General features: G+C 37.6%; 1 protein-coding gene across 9 annotated transcripts in view; it reads right to left on the reverse strand.

The window, feature by feature from the left end:
• OSBPL3 (oxysterol binding protein like 3) overlaps positions 1 to 19079 on the reverse strand; it is an 84664-nt gene that overhangs the window by 27268 nt on the left and 38317 nt on the right. For 5 of the 9 annotated variants that reach the window (XM_074537513.1, XM_026799105.2, XM_026799102.2 and 2 more), the window contains 10 exons: positions 16885 to 17127; positions 10378 to 10497; positions 10123 to 10176; positions 9805 to 9918; positions 8894 to 9064; positions 4966 to 5092; positions 4051 to 4154; positions 3814 to 3906; positions 3055 to 3211; positions 522 to 652 (listed from right to left, as the gene is read on the reverse strand). In XM_074537513.1, coding sequence (XP_074393614.1) covers positions 522 to 652; positions 3055 to 3211; positions 3814 to 3906; positions 4051 to 4154; positions 4966 to 5092; positions 8894 to 9064; positions 9805 to 9918; positions 10123 to 10176; positions 10378 to 10497; positions 16885 to 16977 — 1164 coding nt within the window. In that variant the 5' untranslated portion in view covers positions 16978 to 17127. Of the gene's footprint in view, positions 1 to 521; positions 653 to 3054; positions 3212 to 3813; positions 3907 to 4050; positions 4155 to 4965; positions 5093 to 8893; positions 9065 to 9804; positions 9919 to 10122; positions 10177 to 10377; positions 10576 to 16884; positions 17128 to 17677; positions 17809 to 19079 lie in introns of those variants that run through there. The other 4 variants (XM_074537516.1, XM_074537509.1, XM_026799112.2 and 1 more) reach the window with 3 other exon arrangements.

The following is a 19079-nucleotide window of genomic DNA, read 5'->3' on the forward strand; positions in this document are numbered from 1 at the left end:
GAGAGATAATTGAGGCTGGAAGTCAATGTAACAAGTTGTACTTGAATTTGCTTTGCAGTGTCTTGGTGCAGCATGGTGAAGCTCTAGTGCATTAGAAGAGACAGCTGAGTGCATGCTGCCACCATCACCTTTGTTTTATGCCAAGTCATATACAGAATATTTGAGTGCTGTTTAGGTAAAGAAAAGGAAAAGGAAACCTGCAACCCATCAGAAGTGAGTAGTAGCACGTTCAGAAGGAAAGCAGATTCATAGTCACAGAGCAGCCCTCTGATTCTCCAGCTCAAATGATACAATTAGACTACATACCTAAATCAATCCATCTATCAAACTCCAATGATTTGACAATACCTTTAACATTTAGCAAAGTCTCTGAAAAATGTGATCTATAATAACTTACTGTGATTAAATTCTGCAAATTTTAGCACACAGCTGACACTAAAGAAACAGAAATTAACTACTCTAAAATTTAAAAGTAGTATCTGATGACAATGAAGCTTTGTGAGCTTCAACATGTCACTTACAGATGTTAAGGCATTCTTCAAGCCCACTATTTGTGCAGATGGAGATGAGGATGCATCGTACTCCAGCATCTGCTTCAGCTTTTCTCTCTCTGTAGATATGGTGCTGAAAGCTGACCTCAAGGTGAAGTAAACTGGAAGCATTTCATACAAAGGGACAGTTAAAAACAGTAGCAGCCAACTGTATACACACCAATTACATAAAACTCCAATAAAGCATCATTTATGGTGACAGAAGCAAGAATTTAGGTCGAGAGATCCAGAGTGGGTTACTAAAACCAAGTAATATTAATCAAGGTTATAGGGCAGATTTTTTGTAGGAGACATGTTTATGGTAAAGGCTACTGTGTTGACTATATTAGCCACAGCCAAAATTACTCTGATTCTTTGTGACAGATGGCAACAAAGCTAACTAACCACATCTGCTCTTCACTTGCTTTTGTTTCCCAATTAGCTTGAATCTTCAGATGGTCATGAGTCTATTCCATATTCCTCTATAAATTCCAGTGGGGGGGGAGAAGGCGGCACAAAAGGAAAAAAAAATCAAATAGGAAAAAAAATAATCAAAAAAAGGCAGCTAAAACACATATTGTGCCACAGCTATAGGGTTAGTAGTTTCCCCACAAGCAAGTCAACTGTGGTATTATGTTTTGTTATCTCTTTCTGTGATAGAGAAATTTCAGCTTGTTAGATGATTTAGTGACTCAAAGGGTTAGATCCTGAATGATGTGCATGCTGTGCTGCTACTTCTGTTCCTTCCCGAGGCACTATCACCAGCCCAATACATTTAAAGCAGACAACAGATCATGCAATTTTAACATCAATACAGGGGGGTTTATAGGGGAAATGCACTTTTAGAATTTTTTTCACCACTACGACATTGCATCTTCTCTTTAACCACAGGGAATAAAAATTTATTTGAGCAGTACTTGTTGGCGTAGGTTTTCAACACTCATCTGACTGGAGCATTAGAGGACTTCTGAGGACCTAATCAAGCCCTGTAATACAGCCATGAGACTTGCCAATGCAAAAATGAATCCATTTACAGGGAAATGAAGATGATAGAAAATCTGAGCATGGACGCATGAGAAGGGCAAACAAGAAATTCCTAACACTTCTCTCTCCTAAGCATCCACTCTGAGTTAACCTGAATCTTCATCATTTCACTGAGTAGTTATGTGACCCAATTTGGTCTTCTGAAAAATTATTCTTAAGGTATATTCCAATACTGCAAACCATTACCAAAGCTAATTCTTATACTATCCAAATAAAATCTTTAACAGTATCACAGGGTGGGGAGGGAAATAGATCCACTGTGATCCATTCTATTAGGCTTTCTTTTATATATAGATAACATGACTAGAATCTTCAGTGACCTTCAATGGCATTTCAAATTTTGTATACTAACTTTACTTTTCAAGAATTTCTGCCTACTAAATGACTGATGTAACATTGTATTTAATTTGTATCAAAAAAGTGACACAAGAGGTTTCTCTGCTACTTTTTCTTGGAACAGGGGTGCTATGAAGTAACTTCAGAGAAAAATTCTTTATCCTCTTAGTAAAATGATTCTGCAGTCATTACAACAAAGTTGATTGTCCCTTCAAATGTGTGGATCAATCTAACCAAAATTTCTGTCATTTCTGCCTTCTGTCTGGCAATTCCAGTAAGATGATCTTGAGTAGGTGATTTCTTTGCTCTGCTTAACAGCAGCTTTTCCCAGTGCATTCCACCCTCACTTCTTCTCTTCTTCAGGAAAACATACGTCAGTTTTGACTATAATTGGCTTTATGAAGTTTACTACTTGCATACATTCCTTACATAACAGAATCAAGATGCATCAGCACCAAAGGAGAGCAGCAAGCAAAGAATGCTTATTGATACCATCAACCATTATCTGTGCCAAAGGGGACAAAGCCAATCCTCCCAAAGCCTTTCAGCTATAAATGCTTAAGTGCCTCCCTCACCAAGACCACTTAAACAATAAAAATGTTTCTGGTGCGAGGGTGATGGAACAAAGCATTGCTAAATGAAAAATGATTTTGAGGGAAGAAATATTTCTAGTCAAGCTCCCCCTCTGGCTGCTTTGCATGATTTACTCTCCTGTATTCACTAAAAATAGGTTACTACCATAGCAACCCTTGCATCACCAACAAATGTTGACTCTAAACCACAGTGAAGCACACAGAATATAGAAACATAAATGTGCCCATATGCACAAATATGCGTGCAAGCACAAGAGAGTAAAGTCTGCTGTATTTCTAGCAGCTGATTTTAGGTAATTTACCTTTTGGCAACAAATAAAACAATTTAGGCTTTTAGCACATAAAATAAGGAGTAGTTTTCTATTAAATAAAAACTGTAAAAAGTGGGGATTAAGCCACCTTTTTCAAACTACTCAAGATCTCAACACTTGTAATTCCTCAAGGAAATTAAAGGAAGGGTATTTTCTAAACAATAAACAGGAAGCATTCTCAGAAGTCATTATCTAAACTGGGATGATATAAAACCATTTACAAAAGACAATTTCATTTACCTTTATGTGCAACATGAAATAAGTCCTCTTGCATTTTAGTAAATTCTGATGATGTTTCAGAGCCATCAGAGTAATTTTTCTCCTCTACAAAATCTATTGTAGATAAGTTTGGATTGGAAGCATGCAGTCTCATAGGGGCAGAAAATACTGAAGGCACCTGTAAGTAGGATTAGTAATTTGTGATGTTTTTATAAACAAAAAAAAAATCTTGTTTTATTGTACCCACTTGGATTCCATGTTGGAGATACCAAAAATGAAAAAAATTACTGTCAATTATCAACTGAAACTTTGAATGGATGACACCTGGCAAATGAAACCAGAGATATAACTTCACCCAAGGTGCCATAATGGGAGATTGCCAAACTCAAAAAAACAAGCCCATTGAGAGCTGTTACATGTGCTAGGTTATTTCCCCCCCTTATAAGTATCTAATCACGTGGCCTCTGGATGCAAATGAGCACAAAGCTATCTAGGGAATTTGCAAAAATCTGCACTCATTAAAAAAAACAAAAACCCCAACAAATTAGAGAAGACTGACAATGGGTAAAAAACACAACCAGTGTCTGAAGGTAACAGGACAGATATTTATTGCAGATATCAATGACATCACATTTGTGTTTTGTCTGAGATATTACCACTTAAAATGAGCTAACACAGGACTCTATTAAAAAGGACTCGTATTTCCTTAAGTGGTCATGCCAAGAAGTGATCAATAACTAAGGTTTGGAGGAAGGTGGGCTCTGAAAGGACTGAAGGTACCTGTAACATTCCTTTAGCCTCTTTCCCAACAACTCTGGATCGCCACCTTCTGTGTGTTCTCTTTTCCTTCTTTGGGCTTTCAAAAGGTCCAACCTTTTAACAACACACAGGACAAAAGCAATAGAGACTGCCATAAATCAAATAACGCTAAGAAACACCTCAATTCTTTAGGATTTGGGGTTATTTTTTGGAATTGAAAGGGAAAATAGTTTTTGGTTTTGTTTTTAAACAACAAACCTGCATAGCATTTATAGCAGGCGCTGAATATGTCCTGTGAAGAACATCCATGCTCTGTAACAGCTGGTTCATTTCCAGTAAATATGTGTGACAGTTGGAGAGGTCTGTTTGGAACAAGAGAATGTTTTCAGTTGCCCTAAAGTAACAGACACACTGACAGTTTTCTTTCTTTGGAGGTTAATCCTATTTTGATTGCAGCTAGCTTAAGTATTCATTGACTAAAAGCATTAGACTGCTGGATAAAATGATTGTATCCTATAGTCAAGTTTAAATTCAAAATATTGAAATGCATCTATGTGGTGTGTATAATGCTTATGATATCTTCTCCTAGCTGGATGCAGAAAAATGAGAATAATGTGGTAATTTCTGCAGTTTGAGATTTGTCAGAGCTCCTCATGGTGAGGGTAACAATGCCACAGGCATCAACACTGAATTGTACATTCAGACCTAGAGGTGAGTCTCCTCTGCATTAGAGACAAAGCTCATTGGTAGGTAGAAATTTAAAAAACAAATATCAGATAGACATTGCCAACATGAGAAAGATCTTCCTGCTCTTAGTAAAGAATGAAAGCAGAAGGTGACTTTGAAGTACAAAGACTAAGTGCTTTTTAAGTTACTATGTTTTGGATGTTCAAATCTTACTACTGAACATGATGTTCCTATATAAAAGAAAATGTACTGAAATGCTCTTGGCTTCTTGAAGAGCTGCCCACAATTGATACCCCCACTTCCAAAATTACCAGTTCTTTTGAAAAAAAAAGTGAGTAACCACTTAATCAACAACCACATCTTTCCTGCCTCCAGTTTCAGAGAAAATTCTAACAGCAATGACTACTTAGTGTATAATACTCTCATTGTTAAGGGAAAACTAGGGAAAATATTAGGCTACTTTCAATTTTCTTAAAATATAATTACCTCTTGAGCATTTTTCCATGTCTTCAGAAGACTGTAGCCAAGATGAAATCCTTGACTCATTACTTGAAAAAGAAAACGACAAATTACCTCCAGTTGACGTTGAATTCTGTTTGGTCAAGCTGCCTGCCTGTTCCAAAGAAGAACGAGTGAAGTATTAACACACAACATTTTAATGTTTTATGCACAAATTCTGACAACCAGCACTTGAGGACCATGATCATGGACAAGGACTGAAGGCATCAATTACATGGAGGGGGAAGAAGTGTACAATCTGGACTAGGTATATAGTCATTGAGCACAATTGCATGATAACTAATGTAACTGCTGTCCACAAACAGCAGAAAAACTCAAGGAACCATGAAAATTTGCTGAAAACTAAATTTTGAGGAAGAGCAAAATTATGCATAAGTTAAGTCAACTCAACACAGAATTAAGTTGTGCCAAGGGAAATATAGGTTGGTTATTAGGAAAATGTTTTTTACTGAAAGAGTGATCAAGTACTGGAATGGTCTGCCCAGGGAGTGGGGGGAGTCACCATGTGTTTAGAAAAAGACTGGATGTGGCATTGGTTTAGTTGAGGTGTTGGGGCATGGGTTGGACCTAATGATCTTGAAGGTCTCTTCCAACCTATTGATTGTGTAAAATAATTAAAGTACTATATCTGAAGAGGAGCAAATTCAGACATTCTGTTCCTCCTCCACGCTTCCCAAAGAAGCCCCAAAAGTAGCTAAGATGTAACAAACACATTTGTTAATGCCATTTTTCAGTGTAAAAACAAGATATCATTTAATATTTTGACGCTAGATGTCATTTAAAATTTTACACAAGTTTGAAAGGCTTCAGCATGGATTTAGCTCAACAGTCCTTAATACAGGGATGGCCATAAACCTTATCTTGGTAAAAACTATCCTTTGACAACATCTCAGTAAACATTTCCACATTAGTTCAATTACAACAGTACTCATCATCAAATGCTCCAAAAGATGATGGAAATTCTGCATAAGAGCTAACTGAGGAGTATAATTATATAGCTTCCAATGGCAAGAAATTTTTACCCAGTACTAGTACTATTACTATGCTGTTTTCTTCTCTAACCTAACTACAAATAATAGCCATTCAAATACCTAATTATTTGTACATCTTACTAAACCTTTCATTTTCAAAAAAACCCAGGTAGGAAGATGCACAAATCACATGCTTTGTCAACATCTTGTTAATAATCAGTTTTAAACTGTTTCATCCTAGTGCCTTTACACAGCCATTTTACTTATGGTTATGAGTAAAGCCGACTAAATTGTTTGGCTCTTCTCTGAAGCATACAATTTACAAACTTTGTTACAACTTCCTGCTCACCTTATATCAGAACTCCAGCAGTACTAATTTTAAATCTATTAATAAGAAACTTCATCTACATCTCACTCAGCTGTACCTTCCTTAGTTGGCCTTTTTAAGTTTACAGCATAACCACCAACCTGAGTTTCAGAATAAAATAAAATGCACCATCCATGTAATGTCATTTGGTATTTTGCCAGTATGCAATAGCAGTAAGCATCAGTAAGCACACTTGTTTTTAAATTAATCAATGCAGCTTAGCTGGCTTACTCCTACATAAAGCTGTCCCGGCTTTAGTCATATATTTAGACATGTACATATACACACACACATATATATATCCAAATAATAATCTCAGCATCTTTAAAAGCACAAGTAAACTGAATTTAATGATGGGCAATTATATTGGCATTTTGTGAACAAATTTCACTTTTATCTCTTCATTAATTGGCCTCACCTAACCAGTTTCTCCAGAACTCAAATACATAAGTGAGGTGAGCATGAGGAAAGAAGGAAGTAGGGATTACCAAGAAGCAGACAAGAGAGAGCTTGTGTAGCTCCAGTTTTCATAGTTTTGCTTTGGATCAGCACAGTTAAGCTTTAGAATCCAGGAATTCCACATAAACGTGTGTAGATAACTACACCTGTCTCTCAACAACAATAAAAAAAATGTGGAAACCAATCAGGTGCTGCTAAAAGCAAATAAAATGCAACTCAAATTTCACTTGATATATATTTCTCAAAATAACCTAAGTGCTGGAGTGATATCAACTAACACCAAGCTAAGGCTGGTGTAAATTGGCAGACTTCCATTTAGCTTGAGCACAGCTAAGGTGATTAACTGCAGCTTAAGAACTATCCCCTTCTATTTTTCACATGAAAATAAGTAGGGCTTCTTTGCAGTGCAAATCTGGATTAATAGTCTGAATTAAAGCCTTTCATGCCAAAGAAGAAATGGTTAGTTTCCTGACAGTAAGCAATAGATTTTAGATATGCTGATCACAGAGGTTTCTTTGGTGTGGGTTTCTGGGTTTGCTTTTTTTTTTTTTTTGAGGGCACCAGCATAAATATACCACAGACTTTGCAATGTTCCACTTCTGCCCTTGATATTCTCCCCTGCTTCTATCCCTGCTGTCTTTCAGGAGAAAATAACTGAATGTCCACGGGAGACTTGCCCTTCCCTAGCAGGCAGTGCCTCAGGAGAGCAGGCTGTCAGGAGAGCAGGCTGTCAGAGCCCTGGAGCTGCTGCTGGCACACAAGGTGCTGCAGACAATTCTCTGCAGAGCAGCCTGGTTACCGCAGGGTGAGCTATTGTTCCTTCAGCTGCCCACTCACACTGACCCCCTCCTGCTCCACTACGAGCAAAAAGCTGCTCAGACACACATCTGCGTTTGCTACAACTCATTCTCACTCACAGGATAAGGTGAGGAACTGAGGGTATTGGTGAACAAGCCCGCTCAGATCATAAAGTAATTCCACCAGGGAAAAGCAAGCCTTGGGCAGAAGGAGAACAAGAAGGGCACCACTGCTTAGGAGTCATTCTGGAGTTGACAGAAACAGTTACTACATCTCAGTTGTAGTAACACAGAACAATTTTGTGGTGGTTTTTTTTTGATTCTCAAAAGCAACCAGTGATTCTACACTGGAGCAGAAGAGCTGCTTTGGGTGAAGGTCAGCCAGCCAACGTACAGAGAGCTTAAGGCACAGAGGCTGTGTTCAGGCACAGAACACACAGCATCTTCCATGAAACTGCAAAGAGGTCATTTATGGGGTTGGACTGAGCATTTGTCAGGCCATTTGTGAAACTAATTCACAGACTTTACCAAAAGAGAAGTACACTGCTCACTGGACCCATCCAGACCCCATATCCACCCACAGCACTGCCTTTGGATTGGTCTGAGTGAAGCTTCTGCCTCAGTTAAAATATAAATAGTGGTCTTCCAGTATAATTCCTTTTAGATATAATATATTAAAATATATAATATACTATATAAATTCACATAATATAAATATATAAATATAAATATTAATGTATATGATTATATAAAGTATTATATATTATATAATATAAATATATAAATAGTATAACATATGTATAATATATATTCCTTGTATATATAATTTCTTGTATAATAGTTCTTGTATAATTCCTACATACTCCTTAGTTAAGTAGTCAGCTGCATTCATGTAAAAGCGGAAAGGGTTTATAAGCTAAAGACACACAGCAAAATGCCAAAGGGAAAAAAAATACCTAGCTGGGTGCTCTTCTGTGACTAATAATCACCAGGACATATCAGACAAATACTGATATATGTCCCAAAAATTACGAGGATTCTAACTCAATATACAGTTTTGAAATTCACTGTGAAAGTACAATTTACTGGATTAAAATAGTGAAAAACTACTAAAAATTTAACAACATCATAAAGGAAACTGCTCGAGTGTAAACCAATAAATAATAAATTTTCCTCTTGACATTTTACAACGTAACTTAAGTGCCACCAACAACTTCCATGACGCTCTTTATTTAATGAACACAAATTAGACTAATTTACTTCCTTATGGAAGCTCATTATTTATAAATAAAAACTATTACCTTTCTACCTGGTGCAGAGTCACAGAAACCTGGGACAGAGTCCGTGGTAGTAGACACAGGGAAGAAAATGTTGTTGGCGTCGTGAGGAAACATGGAGATCTCGTTCTGGCGGTACATCCTGTGGTGGCGAAGCTTTGCTACCCACTCATCAAACAGCTCCTGAGATTTCACCTGCACAAAATTTCAGGGTGGATGACATTCCCATTCGAAATAACTAACAAAGAAATGATGGAATTTTGTGCTCATCAGACAGCTAGCCTAGCTGACCTTTACTGGCAAAGTATCAGGAAAGTTTTTTTTAAGGATGCTCCTACCAAAATGCACACTGTATGAGCTTAGGCATGACAGAAAATCAATCACAAGATAAAGTCAGGGAAAAAAGAAACTACAGTTAGTAATTATGCCTTCCAATGCAGAATATTAGAGCAACTTACAGATTAAAAAACCCTTAAAATTTGAATAAAACCCCTCACGTTTATAATTTAATAACTGCCACAGTTAAAGCTAGGTCAGTGTTTAATTAATTACAAACAGAAATTTGATTTTGTTGATGTCTTTCAAAACAATTTGTTCCACAAGTATAAATCCTCATACTTGACCACGGAAAACACATCTTATAGATAAGACAAGGATGAAGATACTGAAAATAAAAAAATTTGTGCAAGAAAGGAAAAAAGCACTCCTAAACATGAGGCATCTTCAAAGTTTCTGCTCAGAACAGGGTTACTGATTCTGGGCTCTAAAACAGTGCAATAAGACCTCTCCTGTTATTAAGTGCAAACTAATCTGATGAGACTAAAAAATTATTAGTGCAACGGACAAACCTCTTGCTATTAAAAAAAAAGTGCTCCAAGCTACAGAGCTAATGGCAGTAGTTTGGGAGCAAGGTCATTACAGTCTTGAAGACCTACCTTAAGGTGGTATATCTGCTCCTCTGTATCCAAATCTATACATTTTGTTGATTTCTTTACAGACATGACAGAAAGTCCAACATCAATACAGCCATGAAGTTTTCCTCTCTCTATCTGCAAAAAAGTAAAAAGTAAAACCACAATCACTCCAGACGAAAGCAAAAGGATAAATATTACCTTCTGAAATCAGCATTTCTTCCCCTCTCAACCTACTGTTTAGAACTACTGAAAACTCTGTCGTTGCCAACAGTAGGGAATTTTTGTTATTTTGGATCCTTGTTACTTTGTAATGGCCTTAAAGGGTTTCAGATCACTTACATCAGCTCGGCATTTAGAATACTTCAAAATCCCTCTGTCCAAAAAGAAGTATCTCTGTAACAGAAATGCAGAGAATTAAAACCAAACAAAACACACACAAAAAGAAAAGGCCACAATCAGAAAAATAGCACAAACACATCCTCTCTGCTTCCATTTCTCTGGAGAACACTTTCTCTGCTTTTATGTAACCTTTTTGTCAGAAAATCACACCAAATAAGTCCCACTCAAGCTTCCAGATGCATATTCCTTTCCTACCTTGTGCCAGCCTTTCAGAGGCCATTTCCTCTTTTTCAGCAAGCAGCCCTCCTGCTTCTGTGGCTCTTGGGTACAATTCATTGCTCCCCGGAGTCCTTCTACAATTTCCCAGCTGTCCTGCTTAAACAGAAAATCCAAATGTAGATCTTATTTCTTCCAAATAACTGAATTTTTAAGAGAGATTCAAGAAGAAGAAGGCTATAAGAAAAAAAGACAAAACCCAATTGACGTTGAAATATTACCAAGGTTCCATCTCGACACTTTGTTATGCATCAGCAGAGATAAGATACTTTTTAATTTTGATAGAAACAATACCACTAAACAAAACACAATTTTTATGACATCATCCTTCATTGAATTTTATATGTATCTTTCCCTGCATACACACAGTGCATAACCATAGCATAGGCACAATTTAGCAAAAAACCTTTTGCCATCAGAGATAGAAAATGTCCTCTGTTAAAAGGATAAGTTTTGTAGGTTATGAAGCAAAAAATATGACACTAAAACTGAAGATCTTTTCTCCATGCCAGTAACTCAAGGTTTTGCATTTGCTAATTGCTGTAAAATGCAGCCTCCCTAAAGTGAAAATAATAAAATAGATCAAACTAAATCAAACTAAAAACAATATAAAAAGCCAAGGAAGTACTATGAGGAATATGACATAAATGAGAACTACAAGAAAAACAGAAGTCACCCTTCATCAGATAAAACTAATTAAAAGCGAATCTCTCTTTTTGCCACCAGGAACTCTTAAATGAAAGACCCTACAGCAACAAACCAGAAGAGTCTAAATCTCACAGTATTTTTATAGCTTTTATTTATGGAACAACTACAAATGACAATGTAACATGAGTTTCAAGGTTTCTGATGAGAGATCTCATGAATTATTTATTGCCAGGACTTGGCAGATGTAGCATTATAAATAACTGACAGGAAATGGTGCGTGTTAGTACCATCCCCTTATATTTCAAAAAGATAAAGAATACTTTAATACATAGAGTATGATAACAGAAAAGGACAAGTATGAAGCACATTAGGGAGAAGAGAATATGAAGCACATTAGGGAGAAGAGAACTATTCTAGATATATAAGTACTCATGGCGCTCCCTGTAAGATACATAGTGAATTATTCCCAAAAATACCTTGGCCGGCTTAAAAAAAAAAAACTTAAAAAGAAAAATAAAAAAAAAAAAACCCAAAAAAATCAGCAAATGTGCTAGCTGTCCTCATTTACACATTTTCAGGATCCTTAAAATTAATCTCTATAAACTCGGAAAAAATTACATCAGGTAATATGCTCATTACTTATGTAATAAGGCATTACAAGCAAGTCAATTTTGAAAAAGCATCTAATAATTCCACCACACTATTGGTGGCACTCTGTTATTTCTGTTGTTTTCCTTGTGCCTCATTTAATAGACCAAACTGGTAAGCTGCTCTGCTTTCCTGCTTGGAGTTTAGCCTGCCAGCACTCACCACACAATGAGCCACAAGCAGTGGGAATGTGGGGCTGGGCAGCTCCTGCCAGCCAACACCCCCCAGACCATCTAGTGATGTGGTACTACCTCAACACAAATCAGAAGTGCAGTTGTCCTGACCAAAGTTTTTATGAGGGAACACATTTTGTCATAAAATTCTAATTAAGAACTAACAGCTACAGCTGTGAGGATAAGAAAAATGTTGTGTTAATGGCTTTGTTTCTTTCTTCTTGAAAGTATCCAGAAGAACTTAAAGCTGCTTTGCCCAAATACCAAGCAAGCTATTTCTCTTGTCATGCTAAAATATATTAAACTGCAGTACCCAAGCATGTAATTTTTCCACTGAGAATGAATCTGGTAGTAGTGAACAGTGTATCTTTTTCAATATTCCAGTGTTGTACCTAACCAAAGAACTTTCTCCAGTTTTGGGATCAAGTTTGGTTAAGCATAAACAGAATACATCATTGATTGAAGGAGACAAGCAGAAATTTCATCTCAGTCAAGGAAGATTTACAGTATCATATATCATCTTGGTTTGGAAGGGACCTTACAAGATCAGCTAGTTCCAATCCCTCTGCCATGGGCAGAGACGGTTTCCTCTAGATCAGATTGCTCAGAGCCCCATCCAACCTGGCACTGAACACTTCCAGGGCTGGGACATCACAGCTTCTCTGAGCAGCCTTCAGTGGTCTCAACCTTCACAATAAAAAATCTCCTAACAGCTAATCTAAATCTCCCTTCTTTCAGTTTAAGACCATTCCCCCCTGTCCAATCACTATGTAAAAAATCCTTCTCAGTCTTTTTTATATGCTCCATGAAGTACTCAAAAAGGCTGCAATGAGTCACCACAGAGCCTCATCTTTCTGTAAGGATAAGCTTAGAAAGAAAGGGACTCCTGAAATGAGACAGACCCATGATACTGGATGTGTGAGGTGAAAAGAATCAGCTGAGAAATAGCTCAGCCAATTACACTCATCTGGAATAAACACAGTGTTAATAGTTCTGATCAGAATACAATGCTCTTTAATTCTTTTTAGTACAGAATACAACGTTCCCTGCATCAAAACTCCGATTTTGCCCGGACGTCTCCTGTAGTCCAGACACAAGGTGTCTCACATCCCTGCAGGAAAGTAATCTTTATCACAGCTCTCCAGGTGAGCAATGTGTCCTAGAGTGTGCCTTCTCAAATAAAAAGTGTGAAAATGGGAAGAAAATCTGAAGTGGAAGCACTGCTTCCCCTCAAGCAGGCTTGACACCCTGCCAAATCTCAGGTAGAAGGCAAGTCTGCTACTCACCTCTCCACCCTGGGAACCTCACACTTCAATTGTCAGCTGTACATAAAGGTGGCTGAGTTGAATTAGAAATGGATCCTCTTAAAATCTCACAGAATTAACAGTTTGGGGACCTGCTGGATAGATGCAAGGTGGCATGATGCATTGACAGAACCTGGTCCTCTTCCATATACATCCTTCCAGATGAATCCAACCTTTCCCACCTGAACAAACTCTCATATTTTTCAAAAACACTGCTGCTGTGACTGGTTTTGGTTTTCCACCAGACCCTACAGATCTTAACCAGGTTTTTTGTTTTGTGAGAGATTTGACACACCTCACTGAATGAGGAAAAAGCGTCAGCTGGCTATTCCTGGGAGCAGCTGCAGAAGTGAAAGAAAACTGCTTACTCTCTAAAATGAAGGCAAATGAATCAGGCTGGTCGATTATCATCTCTACTCATCCCTCTGAAATAGCAGAGGAGCAAACTGGAGACAAAGGATTTCCTGAAAGCATTCAGATTATACTCCCTTTTGCTTATTCTTATACCACAATAGGGAACTGAAAGAGATAGCCCAAAACAGGGCACTAACTTGAAAAAAAAAAAATGACACCCCCCCAAAAAACCCCCAAAACTCCCAGATGAATGGCATTAACAATTCTAGCATAAGTCTCCTGTCTAGATTGGCTGTGTTTTAAGATTATGATGCTACAAAAGATTTTTGCATCATTATCTGGGCCCAAATCTACACAAAATTATCAACACTGTATTTGCTGCCCAGGAAGAAATTTCACTTGAGGCTAAGGGAGGAACAAAATCTTTGCTTTTCTCAGGTCTAGAGGTGCTCATTTCAGATAGGCACTGAAAAGTTCCCCTGTACACATTCCTTGGTGCATACTCAGTCTATGGCTGAGGAAAAAACCCATAGACTTTGGTCTTCAGAGATAAGTCCATTATTAGGTAAATGTATTCATTTTCTTTGTTTAATATAATAAAAGCCTTCTCATTTTCTGCAACATTCTGCACCATACTGCTCCTTAAGGCAAATTATTTCAGGGGAAAATATGAAGTAATGATTCTGAATGGCTCTCAGGCTGATGCTTGCAGTTGCAGCTCCCTGAAGGAAACAGATGACTGTGTCACACTCTCTTTCAGTGCAAAATGCAGTCAGTTGTACCAAATATTTTAAACCCCCAAAAATAGAAACCTACTTTGTGGAGGATAAGGGTTGGCATCAGCTGCAACTTAGGCATTTGTTACAGTTCATAAAATTGGCAGAAATGATTTAATTTTCTTTTATGGAACATGAGGTTTTTTAAAACAGTTCTCCTGTCACAAAGCTTTTTCATGGATATATTTTAAAAGTTTGTTAACATATTAGATTGAAAAATAACTAGCAAAACATACCTTCTTTTGATCATAGGTCAATTTAAATTTAAGGAAGGTCAACATCAGTTTTCTTTCCTCACAAAACTGAATTTGAGTTGTGTCTCTGTGGAAGAGATCCCTTTCCGTAACTGAAGGAGAGGGGAATAGAAAAGCAAAGAGGTGGGAAGTGGCAGTAGCCTCCAACTTTCCACGAGGCTTCAAAGTGAAGGTGAATTTAGTGGAAGAGGATTAAGTGTTCACCTGTTCAGTTCACACAGCAGTGTACCAAATCAGGCTGGAAATGGGCACCAAATGTAGCAAAGGGAGGAGTGGATCCCTCAAAGTCCTGCAGCCTGCTTAAGTCAACTCCTTTCTAGCATAGTGGCTCATTTTCTGCATGACAGGAATCCCACAAACAGTCCTCCAACATGGAACTAAACTTTAGCAGACACAGCAGCCTGGCACTACTGTGCCTCCACATCCCAGCCTCAGATCACCTATTTGGTGCTGGCATACACCAGCAATAAAGTCTGCATGCAGGAAATTCAGAGAGGCTCAGAATTCAATCCTGCTATTTTTCTGGGCAAATTTTATCCTGCTCCAACTCTTGTTCCCCTCCCAATGGTCAGACCTTATTTCTACTTAATCAGATTCAAAGAAGTACTGCATCAGAGCAGCAGCACAGAGAGAAGCACCCCTCAGGAAGATCTGTCACTAACCCACAAGCCATGAGCACAAGGGATGCAAGTGTTTGAAGGAGGAATAAGAAGCCCTCCATGGAGCTGGAATATAAAGAAAAGAATATCAAATCATTGCATGTCACTCCCTAACCTGCACAGCACCTAGCAACATCATTTAAACTTTCAGGATAGTTTTAATTAAAAAGTATCAGTAACAGTGTTACATCCCACTATTCTACCAGGATTTTGAAGCAAACACCAAAACAAATCCAAACAAATGAACAAAAGCTCCTGAAGGTTATTGTACATGTGGTCCTTTTTTGATTAGGGGATTCTTAACCATTTCATACAACTTTAGATGGTTGCTGTTGTCTTAATGGAACACCTAAAGCATTGTCATTTAAACTAATATACAGATGGAAAGGGCAAATAAATGGCATTATTATGGTTCCTTACATTGGCTGTACTACACACCAGTGAACTTAGTCATACTCATTTAAATCCAATTATTTACATAATAAATGATAACACCTGATAGACACAAACTGTTGAACAGACAATACCAAATCTTTTAAATTATACTTTTCAAAGGTAATCTCATATGGAGGATATAAAAAATGGTATTGCAGGAAAACAAAAAAGACATCCTGAGAGCAAGGATTCTATTGTTCAGTATTTCAGAAATGCACAGCATTTCTCACAAGTGCAGCACTTCAAAAGTCATAAATGGTTTAGACATTTGTCTGCCTTGCCAACTGCATGAGCAGGGCCAGAAGTCCTAGAAGAGCAGCTGCTGTTTCAAAACACAGCTGAGGGCTCCAAAGCTTTTGGGGGATTGGGATGCTCAATTCCAATTAAAATATCTGCCTGAGGCAGCTTCCAAGAGCTCCACTAAGCCAGCACTTGTACAGATAAAAGTTTATGCTGAGCACTTCGCTCATGACTTTGCAAACATGGATTGAGCACATTTAAGTTTAATTCTCAGTGCAGCTGCAGGTCAGCATTTCTTGCCCACAAACAAAGCTGTCTTCAGCAGCCTCACCTGTCAGGTGCAAACACTTGTAGACAGGTCTTTTGAAATTGAGAGGTTTACAGAAAACAGAAGCAACTTCTTAGCAGGAAACAAGGCAACCTTCACATTTGGCACGCAGAAGCATCGTGTTACACAAATGCTCATTTTGCTATCTGCAGCTCTACAGCAAAAACCAGCACAAATGGGCATTCAAAGAAGCCCTGGGTCAGGTTCATGAAAAATGAATTATCTTTCACACATCCATGCACACCTTTCCTTGGAAACTTGAAATAAACAGAGCAGTTACACAATTTTCTACCACAAAAATAGTGCCTAACAGAAAAGATTTGGTATTTCAGGATCAAACCACTGAGACCAAGATGCTACAGCACCTCTATTTCACTATAAAGACACCATACATACAATAAGATAGAAATCAAAATTCACTGTAAGCATCCCAGTTTTACACATGCCTGCTATTCAGTAATGTGTGTTTAATGCATTTGACTCAAAACAAGATGCTGCTACCAACAAAAAAAAAAAAAAAAAAAAAGATAAGAGAGAGAGGAAAGCAAAGAAGTGATGAAATAAAACAAGCAAGCAACAGGAAAACAAGGTTTGAGAGATTTGCAGATATCTAAGAAAAAAAGTAACAGCCAATCTTAGCAATGCTTTCAGCTTGGTGACAAAGTACCTGTCGACTTCCCTGTTTGGAGGAGCAGCTGCTGGTACTTCTTGAAGGAGACAACATCTTCTGGGACGCACCAAAGTTTTTTTCTTCACTCATGATCCAATATTGTTTGTGTCACATAAGCTCACTTAGAACACCATTAAAAGGTAATTTGGAAAATGTGTTGGAAGACTCCTCAATGAAACACCAAACTCATCCTTTATCCAAATGCAGTCCAGTGGCATGATCTGTACCCCATGAAAACTCCTAAAAGGGAAAAGAAAAAAAAACACAACAGATTATCAGATGCTGTGTCTTGCTGCCACATTCTAGCATGAATTATAATAAAGCCTTTGGTTAACACAAGCTGAGCACATAACTGTATTTTATAAGAAATAAATTGAACAACCACTTTAAGATAAATTTGAAAGTCTCAAAAAGGAATGATATAAATTTTGAATCCTAAAAACATTTTAATTATTGCTATTTAATCAGAGGACAAAGTACAGTATCAAGCATCTTTTTAGAGATATAAATTAATTTTAAAAATTAATAAAAACCCACAAAGAAAGTCATAAATATCTATATGAAATGGCCCAAAATAGATCCAAAGTAAGAGGCAAACATCCAATAAAATGCCACCAAAAATGATGGTGTAATTAAATAAATGTCTCTTTTTCTCTGTTCCTTGATAATTTAAACAACCAAGCATGGATTCATGTTATAAGGAAAAAACCCTCTCTACATAAAAGAGTAATTCCTAAAAGTAGTGAGCATGAAAACTTAGCTGCCTAGAGCTGTGCATGGGCACTTTTACCTGGAATCAGAAAGCTCTATCTACTGTCACATCAGTTGTCTCAGCAAGTGACTGGAAGAATAATTAACAGTCTGTTTAATAACAGTGCTCCCCGCAGCACATGCAAATACAAGCCATGCCAGGAACTCCCAGTAACAGAGTTCCAGCGTGGGTAAAAGCTGTCATGGTAACTGAATACTTTTTAAAAAAACACAAAAACCCAAAACACAAACAAACAGAGGACACTACAATAGAGTGATGCTTTCCAAAACTTGAGGTGGCAATATAAATTGTGTAACACCTCAAATCTTATTGCTTCACACAAAGAATTCACAATTAGGAAGAGTCCAAGAACAATCAGTGATAAAGGTAAGGAAGTTTCCACAGAGAGATTTCATTGCTGAAACAGGGAGGCACTACTTCACAGTTCCCTCACTTGCACTGTCACAACAGTCCTGAGCTGGGATCACTGATTATTGAAGTTTGCCATTCATTTTTTCCTTGAAAAGCCTTAAATTCTATTCTAAGAGAAGCAGTAATGTCAGATCCCTAGTAAAATATTTTGTGCATCTTAAGAATTCATTTTCCTTAAAAACAAAACAAAAATACATCAAAAGCCACAGATAAGAAAAACCATCCAGAACACAAGATTAAAACCAGGTGCTATATTCAAGATGAAGACGGCACTCTGCAGCAGAAAACCTCTCTCCCTGCAGCTGTAGTCTGAAGCATCCATCTTCTGAACAGAAACCTTTTCCAACCTACAGGGCCTTCTGGCAATATAGTTTGCTGTAACATCTCAATCAACATGCCCTCTTTTCACCTGAAACACAATCTCTCCTCATGGCATTTACTTTACCTAGTAAGAAATACTCTGTAACCTCCAGAACAAATCTGTTCTACAGCGCCAACCTCCACAAGTGAGGTGAGAAATCAACTCTCCTGGGGTTCTTCCAAGAGTGAAGATGAGTCAGCTTGGTAAATATTCCAGGAACCATCAGACAGTGAGCACAATGAAGGCCAAAATAAACCCCAGAACAGCAATGGCAAGCAAGGTGTCTGTGATTTGGGCCCAACGCAAATTGAGACTGAAGTTATGACTGAGGTTAGGAGCAGTGCATTTTGGAGAAGGCATGGTCACTTTCCATCTGGAAGATAATTTTATGTGGCATTTCATTAAGAACAAATATTTTTAACAGGTTTAGATTTATCTCCATTTTCTTTTTAAAGCAGGTTAGAATAGAAGCATCTCAGGTCTTTCACTATGGTGTAAATATAAAGGATAACTTTCTTCCTTACTTGCAAGATGCATTCAGCAAAACAGTTTAATAGTAACATCTGTATTTACAAGAACAGAAACACTCTTCCTGCAAACATTGTTCAGACACCCCCTTAAAACCAGGCAGCAAGTGTTCTGCTTCTG

The sequence above is a fragment of the Zonotrichia albicollis genome, chromosome 1, assembly GCF_047830755.1.
Source record: "Zonotrichia albicollis isolate bZonAlb1 chromosome 1, bZonAlb1.hap1, whole genome shotgun sequence".
Classification (NCBI taxonomy): domain Eukaryota; kingdom Metazoa; phylum Chordata; class Aves; order Passeriformes; family Passerellidae; genus Zonotrichia; species Zonotrichia albicollis.